We start from the raw sequence: 11,721 nt of genomic DNA on the forward strand, positions 1-11,721 counted from the left end.
CTGAACTGTATCTTCTTAAAATAAAATCGAGAAATGTACCAATGCTGCACTTGACCAAAACTGTACTATCTCCAAGTTGAATTCATTTGGCAGAATTGCCCTTATGTGTCAGAACCCTGGATTATGTTGAGAGAAGTCACAGAATCATGCAAGTGAACCATGTTCTTCTATTTATTATAGATACAGCGCTAAGGATATGGTCTGCTACATCCCGCAGAACTCAATTCTGTCCCACAGGGGAGATTTTTACTAGGTTTAATAAAGTTTGGTAAGCGAGATGTCTCATTAAAAGTTGTGTCTTTGTGCAAAAGTAACATGCTATGATCAAAATAAAAAGTAATATAGTTATATAACCGAACACATTTCTTTGCATATTGAACACAAATTCACTAAGTAGAAAAGAGACTGAAATAAATGTTTCTCAAAAATAGAGCCTTTAAGGAACCGAGAGAATGTAAGGGAACCAGGAAGCTGACTTGAATTATTTTCCGGAAATTAGAACACTTGTGATCAATTTAAGAAGGAAAGCACTCAAAGATTTTAAAGTAGCGTGAGTATTTATGCGATCATGGAATTAATTTCAAATGGCTTGAAGACATCGCTTAAATTTAACATTTTCCACAACTGCTAGGAATCATCTTCTGGGAAAACATGGGTTGTCACAATTCAGGTGACAAGTCATCAGCTGGCAAAGAAAATGAACTAGCCAAGCCTGCAAGATGTGCAGAAATTACAGCAGGCTTTCCCATCTACTCAGAATGTAACTGTATTTTGTACAGCGAAGGAAACAGTATGGTAGCAAGGAGTTTCATAAAATCAGTGCATGATGATTTCATCTGACAAGCCAGATGGGGGTGGGAAGAGTAGGTGTGAGAGGATAGCTGCTTTAAGTAGAGTCAGAAACCAAATTGTGACTGTAACAGACCAAGAAAGTATTTTCGAAAGGCTAAATTTTAGATCAAAATCCCAGAATCCCAGTCTTACACTTTATCACATATATTAATATACTTTAGGGGGTATAAGTTCATAGTAGAGAAAATTAGCACTAAAAAAGGAACTTCACAGAGAATACAGGAAGCTAAAAAGGCTGCATAAGACTCTACAAGACTCTACAAGAATGTCATAAACATTTGAACTTTAACAGATATACAGAAATCATATATAGTCTGATTTCTTATGGTATAGTTCTCTGTATTACTTACAAGCCCAGGAAAACACTCTCAGAACATATCCTATTTTAAAATAATAGAATTTACTAGGATATCGCTTAAATTTAACATTTTCCACAACTGCTAGAAATCATCTTCTTGGAAAGCATGGGTTGTCACAATTCAGGTGACAAGCCATCAGTTGGCAAAGAAAATGAACTAGCTAAACCTGAAGATATGCAGAAATTACAGCAGGCTTTTATACGATTAAAATAGGCCAAGATTGAATATAAAAGATTTTGGTGTGAAGTTAACTTTTTAAAGAGTAGAAAAAAATCAGTTTATTCATAGAAATTTTTGTGTAAAGCCACAGAGAAATACTTTCACCAATAAAGTAGTATTTTGAAAGAACATGTAGTTGAATAAAATAAAGAAGCATACATTCTTTGGCTCCATTTTACTATAAACATTACAATGAGAAATATAAGCTAGTCTTAAAATTATTCTTTTACAGGTAAAATGCAAAACTCACAGGGAAAAGAAAAATAATCAGAATTGATATTTTAATGCTTGAATATGCAATCTTCATAAAAACAAAATCCCAATTCTCCTAATACACCAACTGAACATGAATGTATAAACCACTTTTTAACAGTAAGAATTTTATTTATTAAAATATATTTATAATAAAGCATAACTAAGCCGGGTGTGGTGATGCACGCTTGTAATCCCAGCATTCGGGAGGCTGAGACTAGAGCATCGTGGTTCGCAGACAGCCTCAGCTACTTAGTGAGGCCCTCTACAACTCAGTGAGACCCGGTTTCAAAATAAAGAATAAAAATTGGGCAGGGGATGTAGCTCAGAGGTCGAATGCCCCTGGGTTCCATCCCCAGACCCACACACACACAAAAAAAATAAATAAATAAAATAAAAAATAAATATAAAAAACAAAAAATAAAGCATAACTATAATTTATGATATGCAATTTGCATGACCAATTTTGAAAAATACTAATTCTTCTATAGATTAAAGCATTTAAAATATACATTTCATTCTCACTGGAAAATCTTTCATTGTATAGAAAATATTTGCATTTAAGTTGTAACATGAAGATGATCTGGCTTAAAAAGGCAAAAATTAGCCAGGCATGGTGACACGCATCTGTAACCCCAGTACTTGGGAATATCACAGGTTCTAGGCCACCCTTAGAAACTTAGTGAGGCCCTCTGCAACTTAGGCACTGCTTCAAAATAATTAGAATAGGGCTGGGGCTGTAAATCAGTGGTAGAATACCTTTGTGTTCAACTCATAGTACCAAAAAACTTAGAACTTTTATGCCTGCCTGGGCATGGCAATTAAGATAAGAGTATAAAGACAGTCTAATATAAAATAAGACAGTAAGAGAACTGGAGATTACCCGCCTCTACTCAAGGCAAAAACAACAACAAAAACAAAATACTCCTTCAAATACATCATGTGCCAAACAGTGCTTGAGAGAAACATGCAGCTTCCTGAGCTGCCAGATTGCAGCTCAAGACAAACAGTAGCCAACACTGAGCTCAACCAAAAATGTGATCTTTGCCAACAGGAGGTGCCAATAAATTCTAACTCTCACAGAGTGAATAGATTAGAACTTTTTTTTTTCATGAACATGGCTCAATTAGTCATCTTTACTTATAAGATACAAGGTAAATTTGAGTACAACAACAGCAACCTCTGAAGTCTGCTGATCATTAACATTAGTGTTATGACCTGTGACTCTGAAGACCAGATGCCTGGATCCCAGGTGGAGAAGGAAGAATTTCAGTCCAGACTCTCAAGATCTCAGGCACACAGAGAGCCAGTCTTCCGAGGCTAACCAGTACCGAGGGGCTCTTACCTAGGAGAAGGCAGGTCACTTAGGGGCCCTCACTGTGATCCAGGTGAGTGCAACACCCTGTGATCTACTGAAACATCAGAGTTGGTACATCTGTAGTTAATCTTACGTATTACTAACGGTGGATGGAAAAGAAAAAGATAAAAACAGAGAAACAGCAAGAAGCCACCAGGCAAGCTATATTTCTCCAGACAACCAGAAAGGGACTGTGAGAAAGGACTGAAGTGGTACATCATTGCCCCAAAGCCCTGAGATACAGCAAGAGAAAGTTCTAGCTGCCAGAGACAAACTCCTTCTCCTGAGCCAACTGCAGGATGGAATACAACTGACTTCCTTTCCTACTGAAGATATAAGAAGAACTCAGAAGAGGGCCCGTGTTCTGGCAATGAACCCAGGGATTTATAGAGTGTTACGTTTTATTCTTTTATGTAGAGTCTGACCTGTTTGGGATTCCTTAAATATGCACATTAAAAAAATATGCACATGAAATAATGATGTGTTAATATTTTCCACATAATTTCTTTGAGATCAATTATTTAATATAATGTGCATATATAAAGGAAATATTTGTAATGTATTTTTAGACATGTTTCTTAGTAAATTTTACTGGTATTTAATTCTTCATAATTATAAACACCATTATAGATAAGTTTCTTACTCTTCACACACACACACACACATACAAAAAAAAAACCCTTAAACTTGGAATCTCTAATTGAAAATAGTTTTAGTCTAACACTTTTGATATAGATTTATCAACATTACCAGTTATTAAGTAAGTAAAATCTGTGAATGTGCTATATAGAATAATACATGATCTTTATATTACTGGGACAGTAACTGTCTATTGACAATTTTCTGTGTCCTAAATACACTATATTAAGGCCTTTTACGGATTATTTACTCTTCTATGAAATTTATTAGGTATATATTGTTACAATCTCAACTTTCAGTTGAATTGAACAATGCTTTTTAAAGAAGAAACCTGCAGAAGACAATGAAGTTACCAAGTAGTAGACTGGGACTCTAACCGAGTTCAAGTTCCCTCCTTTACTTAACTGTTTATCTGTTTTTCACAATACCTTCTTGATGGTATATAAAACGCAGAGAAAGTAGACTTCAATTTAGCAGTAATAAATACTACTACTATATAACCATGTTTTATAAAAGCCATAATTTATATTCAAGGAAAGTACAAAATCCACATTTTAATAATCTGTACAATTTTCTCTTAGTAATGACTGCAAACATGTTCACCATTTTTAAAAGATAACTTTCCATCATGAATGCTTCATCCATTCAAACTCAAAAATCCCGGACATGTTTCTGTCACACAGAGCTCCCAACTCTGAAAGAAAGCTAACTGGGAGGGGAAGCTAAACAAAATCCTGAAATCCGTAAAAGATATAGATGTAGGATATTTTACATTTAAGAAAATCTCATCACAGATGATTTGTTTAAAAAATGTAAAAACAAAATTAATGACAAATATCATAGCTTCTCTTATCACCAGATGTGAAATTTCACCTTAAGTGAAGATGCCAACCCAAAAGAGAATAAATAGATCAATCTTTCTACAGAAGATGAACAGTAAAAATAGATAGCAGTTTACCTAACCTAAAATCCAATTTAGAAAGTTATGTCTGGGAAAGGTATGTCTCAGCTCAACTGTAAACCAATAAACCTAGTCAGATGTTTCATGAAACACAGAACACACCTCTAGTAACAAAATTCTTAAGTGTAATTTTTTTGTACCAATTTTATTAACAGATGACGTTTAATCTATCGCTTGATAATGCAATTTGCCATTATTTCTTTGAGATTTTTCAAACTTGGTGTTAGGATTAAAATAATACCTCTTTTAGGGTAAGTACTGTTTGAATAGCTGTTTGAAGATCTAAATTCCAAAACAATATAAATTCTATGCAATAGCTTAGCAAGACATCAAGTCGACATTCCACTACAGTACAGCTCTAGAAGATACTTTCTAATGCTGGGGAAATATTAAAATAATTTGTTTTCGCCGGGCATGGTGGCGCACGCTTGTAATCCCCGCGCTTGGGAGGCGGAGACAGGAGGATCGCGCAGGTTAGAAGCCAGCCACGCTGGCGTAAGAGACCCTGTTTCAAAAATATAAAATAGGTCTGGGAGTGTAGCCCGGAGGTAGAAGGGCTACCAGGAACCCCAGTTTAAAAAAAAAAAAAATTGTTTTCTACAAATTCTGAGGTCACTGGTGGATAAATGTTAGTCTCAATTCAAACATACAATGATAAGTTACTGAAAATATAGTATTCACCAAGTTAAGTTACAACCTATATGACTTAGTCTCTTTTGCTTGTCTCTTTGGTCACATTAGTTAATAAAAGGATCTAAGATTTCAATTATTCTATAATAAAGGGTGTCCATCTATGATAATTTCTTTTCTCTTTGGAACAAATATCTGTATTATAAATAAAATATTAAATCACTTCTTGAGTTTATAGGTCATTTGATCATATTTCACTCTCTTGGAACATGAAGAATAGATTAATGACTGTCAGCTAAATGTATTTCCTACATTAAATATTTTTGTCTTTCAGATTATTTTATATCAGAGACAAATTGTTTGAGCTTACTATATTACTTATCTACAAACTATAATGCCTTACATCAATTTTTATTCCAAAGGGTAATTGTAGTATATTTTATAAGAAAAATATTATTTTATTGTTGAAAGGAATTAGCTGTGCAATCATTTAAATTTGCATAATATGTATCCAACTTTCATATCCATATAGATAACTAGTTATCAATAACTTCACTCTCTGAAATAGGTACAGAAGACACTTTCTGGAAGCATAAATACAAGAAATCATACAAAAAGCAAAATCAACTACAGTATCATTATACTTCTGAAAGAAAAATAAATGAAACTGTAACTTTGAGGTATGATTTCACAGGAAACATACTTTTATAAAATGTTTCCTCTAGACTGACATGAAAAGATTGAAAATATAAGCAAATAAGCTAAAATATATCTTACAAAAGCATGCGCTAAATATTAAACGCCAACACTTGGAAGTCAAACTATGCTGAAAAACTGCAATACACTATTTAAATGTTAACTCAATCTTTACTAAAATTAACTTTTATGAAATCTATTTTAAATAAAATTTTATTTAGTTTCAAAATCAATTTCCAGAGGCAAAAAATAATACCAAGTATCTCATAAAACTAATTACTGCAATAACCAGAGTATTTTATAAAGCTAATTACTGTAATAACAGAACGGTTCATAACTCTGATTACTTAAATAATGGTTACTGCTCAGAAAGTTACATAAAGGCAGACATAAGCCATCCAGTGAACTGGTCGAAGTACTACTAAGCAGTTACCTAATACCATTAGAACTTTCCCTCCCGAATACATCATGCCTTTCAGATGTCCAACAAATTATCAAATAGAGTGGTTAAAATGGTGTGAATAAACCTGTCACAAGTGATACATTGATTTTTACTCTGCTTTTAAAAATATGTTAAATTTCCACTTTTCTCTTGAAAAATCTCCAACAAAACTTCCAATTGTAACCATTTGAAAAAAGAGATGTCATCATATATCTAACAGAATTTTTTTTTTAAAAAAAAGGCAATGGCATAGTACAGGGGGGGGGGAGGCTACAATTGAAGAGAATAAAAAGTAGTTCTCTTGTTAGAGACAGCAAATAAATACATGTAGAGATATGAACAGTGCACAGAAAGAGGGAAAGAGTATCTCCCAGAAAGGTGAACACATATCCAGGCTGTTGCTAAAAGTTAAGGGGCATGCTAATAACAAACTTCAGCCAGACTTTAGATCTAATAGGAAAGATATCTCCCACAATCACCCTTGTCTATGAAAGGCTGCTATCACTTGTAAGGAAGTAAAAATACAGAGACAATAAACAGAATCTCTGCCCCCAACTGAAGCGGTACACACCTGTAAATAGGAAGGTTTTCATCAGAGCTCAAGGCTTACCTCGTAAGACCAGACACACTGAGTCCCGCCAAACCGGCGAACGCACCTTCCCACTTCCACGTCCTCGTGAGTGGTGTACATTTCTCGGAGGCATTCACCAATATGCGGCACCATCCTCCGTAGAACTTCTCGGCTGAAGATCATGCCGGGTCCTCCCATACAGAAATTCTCCCCGGGCTCCAGCCCCAGTTTTCCAAGCTCTTCAATATTCCCTAGGCCAGTCTGTCCTAGGTACAGAGGCTCGCTGCTGTTCAGTGATCGAAGAAATTCTTCTAACTTGTCACCTACAAGGAGAAAGACAGTGATCACTGCTTTTATTTCGTAGTCATTTACACTGCACAAGGCTTAGGACAGAATTTACAACACTGTTCTTAGATTTCTCACAAGTCTTTTTACAATCAAAGCGAAGAACGAGGTCATGGTGGTGCATGCCTGAAATCTCAGTACTTGGGAGAGTGAGGCGGGAAGGTGGCAGGTTCAAGGACAGCTTCTGGAACTTAGTGTGGACCTTGGCAACTTAGCCAGACTCTGCTTTGAAATAAAAACTAAAATAAGTCTGGGGGTGTAGCTCAGAAGTAGAACACCCCTGTATTCAATCCCCAACACCACACACACACACACACACACACACACACACACACACACTCACACACAAACACACACAATTTTTTTAAATACTAATGTATAGTTATTAATTAAATCCTAATACAATTGTATTGACTTCTGGTCAAGGTCATTGCAAACTGTAACAAGTTTAACAATGATCAGTTTTTCAGTAAAAGATGAAATAATGGTAAGGAGAATAATGACAGGTTTCCTAACACACTGGAGGAGATAAAACTTTCCAGAAATATAAAATAAAATTAAACATTGATATTTGGTAATGTTTTAGCAGGCTGTTAGTTTTCTGAAAATTGACTTAGATTGTTGCTTTGTCATTAACCAAATCTGAATCATATACAACTATAGTCCGGGGTTTGGATCGATTTTATCTTAAAACTTAATTTGGGAAGGCATAATTTTAGAACAAAAGCATTTGTTAAAAAGTAAAATGACTGGTTTCACCTGCAGTTCTTAAGTTCATCAAGGAAACAATTTAAAAATAAATTTCTGTGGCTAAAACAGTTCAAAAGCATTCAGTATTCTACAAAAGGGGGACATCTGAACTAGTAGAGTCACCATATTCACCTTTCAGGAGGTGGCAATACTATCAGTTGTGCTGAGCAGGGTACCTGCAGTCATTATCTTCTTCCCAGTGAGTATTAATTACTGCATTATTACAAAATGATATTTCATTCTTCATAGAAATGGAAGGAATATGGCATTTCTATGTTCGGAAGGACATTCTTAAACACAAGGCATTAAAACAAATGACAGAAGGAAGTGCTGCTGATGCATTTTAGAAATTCTCTGCACAGTGTGGCACTTCTGCCAGGAAACCTCTGATTTTAATGAATTACAGAAGACAAGGAAACCATAAGGTAGTGGAAGCATTTTCCCTTGAATCAATCATAAACAGTACCTATTTGAAATGTAATAAAAATAAACATTCTTTGTTTTTGTGTCCAATTACCAACACTTCATATTCTAGCAAGCACTGTGGTGATTTTCCTCCTCCCAACACAAACTGGAGAAATATCTGCTTATTAACGACACATTAATCTCTTGTTAAAAGAGGATCTTGGATTGTTTTCTTCCTGCCTTATGTGAAAGGTACTACCAGAGTCAGAGGAAAGCAGCGAGGTTACAAGGAGAGAGGTATGAACTAGGAAGGACTGCCCTCCTTTGACCAGAAGCTAGGACACGTGGAAATCACAGAGAAGCCTTCAGTGCAACCCTGTTCCTATCCTTGCGTCCCTCCCCAGCTAGGCAACTGTCTGGGCTGGAAAGACTTACTCCTGTGCTCTCAGAAACTCAGATCCGCTGAGTTTAGAGATTCTCTGGCCAGAGCCGCTCCTACTCCGGGTAAAGGACCGCGCCTCTTCGAAACTGACAAAGTTTCCTCGTGCTGTGGCTGCATGTGGTTCTGGGAAGGACTTCCAGCCTCTGCTTATCGCCGCAGCCACAGAGATGCACTGGACAAGATCCAGTGCCTGTGAGCGCTAATCTAGCCGGGAGCTCTGGATAAATCCAACAAGGTTTCTCCTTCTTCCCCACCTGACAATGCCCCCATCCCCTCAGGTGTTACTGAGTTGTGGCGGGGGAAGTGGGCGGCAGGGCTCTGCACTGTGGTGGCTGGAAGCAGCAGCCAGCGCGCTGGGACGGTGGAGGTGCCCGTGGACTCCCTGCGTGCCGCAAGTTATTCCAAAAGGAAGGGCATGCACAGGGTCGGGTCCAGGACGGTGAGAGTGATTCTCCCGTCTCAGCAGCTCTGAAACTATGCTAGGTCCAGATTAAACAAAAGGGCACAGGTATAAAGCCAGCACACACCATCCCCAGCCCGGCTGCAGCCCGCACCCTGCTTCTCCTCTTCCTCGACCGAGGACACGCCCCTCTGGACCGATCTGGGGAACTGCCACCACTGGGGGCTGTCAGAGGAGGGCAGAAAGGGAATCGGGTTTTTTGTTGTTGTTATTATTATTAAGTAGCTCTGAAAACCCTTTCCTCGCCTTTGCAACACCTTAAAGAGTAGGGACAGGTGTCAGGCGTAAAGAGGGCGAGCGAGGGAGGCGAATAAGCTGGGCAGGTATGAGGAGAGTCCAGACTGCGGGAGGAGGAGTGGGCTAGACATAGTGGGCGGATGCGGGCGAGGGGTGGGGACCGCGGGCAGGGAGCCGGGAGCCCAGAGCACGTGCTGGCAGGGAAGCGGCCGAGGGGCTGGGCAGGGGCCGGGAAGGGAGGTGGGCAGGTGGGACGGCCGGCGCTGGGAGGTCACCTTTGATGTAGACGTCGTCGTCCGCGCGCATGAACCACTCATACTCGTCCAGGTAGTGGTCGTGCATGTACTTGATCATCATGAAGGACTTTTTCTGCGGAGGGTAGGAGTCATCCACCCCGGGCAGCGCGATGACAGGCAGGGGCGGCGGGGACTGGCCGGGCCCGGCGTCGGGCGGCTGCTGGCTGGAGAAGAACTCCACGCGGCCGGGGATGAAGCGCGCCCAGGTCCGCTGCGCCGCCAGCGCGCGGCTGCCCAGGTACTTCTGCGCGGTCATCACCCCCACGTAGAGGAAGCCCCGGGGCCGGGCGCGGGGGGCCGCGGCGCCCCCGTCCCCGCTGCCGTTGTGGCCGCCCCTCCGCGCGCCCGCCGCGCCCCCGTCCTCCTCCTCGGGGTCCCCTCCGGCCGCCGGGGCGCCGGGCAGCCGGGTCGCGCCCTCGGGCTCGCGTCCTCGCCGCCGCGGCTGCAGCGGAGGTGGCTGCTGCCCGGGGCTGCTCCGGGAGCCCGCGCCTCCGGGCGGCGCCTCCGGCCTGGGCGGCCCCCGGGGCTCGGCGCGCGCGGGGGGCGGCGACGGCCGGGGCTGGGGCTGGGGCTGGGGCCGGGGCAGCGGCTGCTGCGCGCCCGCGCCGGCGGCCGAGCGGCCGTAGTAGGAGCAGAGGCTGGAGCCGCGGCGCCGCCGCTCGCTGAGCTCGGCCACCCGGGGCGCGATGAGCCAGGACGCGGCGGTGAAGCCCAGCACCAGCCCCAGCGCCACGCTCAGCCACGGGCGGCGGGAGCGCACGGCCATCGCGGCCGCCCGGGCGGGTCCGGCTGCGGGCGGGGTGTGCACGGGGCCCCGCCGGCCGCGCTGCCTCGGGAGGCTGAGCAGTGAAACTTCTCCCCGCGGCGGCGGCGGCGGCGGCGGCGGCGAGCGCGGCTGCAGGAGGAGGAGCGGCGGCAGCGCGTCCGCGCCGGGCTGCCACCCTGTCACTGGCGCCTGGTCCCTCCCCCGCCCGCCTCCCCGGCCCCCGCCCTCGCGCCCGCCTCCCGCTCCCCCCGCCGCGGCGCGCAGCCCGCCCGAAGGAGGAGCCACCGGCCCCGCGGAGGCCCGCGGTGTCGCCCGGGCACCCGCCCCGGGGCGCCCTGGTCCGGGCGGGGGTCCCGAGCCGGCGTCCTCTCCGGAAGGAAACGACCGACGCCTGTCGGGCCGCCTACGGCTCCCGGCGAGGACGCCCCCCGTCCCGCCTCCCCCGCTCGCACTCCCCGTCCCCCGTTCCCGTCCTGTCCCGCCCCTCCGCCGGCCTCCAGACGCCCGCGTCCGGGGGCTGCAGCGCCCTCCTCCCGGCGTCCGGCTCCTCTGACCTCATCGGCGGAGCTCGGGTCCCCGAGCCACCGCAAGCCGGTTCACCTCGCCCCCGACTCGTCTCGCCCGGCCCAGGGCCCTTCTGTCCTGGCTTGACCCTTCCCCAGTCGGCCCCGCCCCAAAAGTGGCTACTGTGGACCCCTTCGGCGGGTTTTGTCCTTTGGGCGTTGGACTAACCGCGGCCGCTGGCGCCTACTCCGCTCCTGGTCCTGCTCAGTGTTCAGAAAACCAGCCGTCGCCTCCCCCCCCCCCTCCAGCCTAGCTCCCCTTCCTACTTGCATCTCTCACCACCTCTCCACAGGGCTCACCGGCTCATGAGGGTCACCTGGAGTCTCAAATCTGAGAAACATTGGAAATCCCTTTGCTGAAAGGCTGGGGGAGATAAGTTGAGTAGGGGCTCAGTCTTCAAAGAAGATGAAAGTCCCATGTTCTCCACCTGTTGAATTGAGAAGTGGGCTGCCTAAGCCTCCCCTCCTTAGCTCTCCAG

General features: G+C 43.5%; 1 protein-coding gene across 1 annotated transcript in view; it reads right to left on the minus strand.

The window, feature by feature from the left end:
• Nucleotides 1-10,679, minus strand: part of CHSY3 (chondroitin sulfate synthase 3) — a gene marked incomplete at both ends in the record, with an annotated part of 277,339 nt that extends 266,660 nt beyond the window's left edge. The window contains 2 exons of the mRNA XM_080699138.1: nucleotides 7,018-7,301; nucleotides 9,893-10,679. Coding sequence (XP_080555264.1) covers nucleotides 7,018-7,301; nucleotides 9,893-10,679 — 1,071 coding nt within the window. The remainder of the gene's footprint in view (nucleotides 1-7,017; nucleotides 7,302-9,892) is intronic.
• Between the last annotated feature and the right edge of the window lie 1,042 nt (nucleotides 10,680-11,721).

The sequence above is a fragment of the Muscardinus avellanarius genome (assembly GCF_963383645.1).
Source record: "Muscardinus avellanarius genome assembly, chromosome: 7".
Classification (NCBI taxonomy): Eukaryota; Metazoa; Chordata; class Mammalia; order Rodentia; family Gliridae; genus Muscardinus; species Muscardinus avellanarius.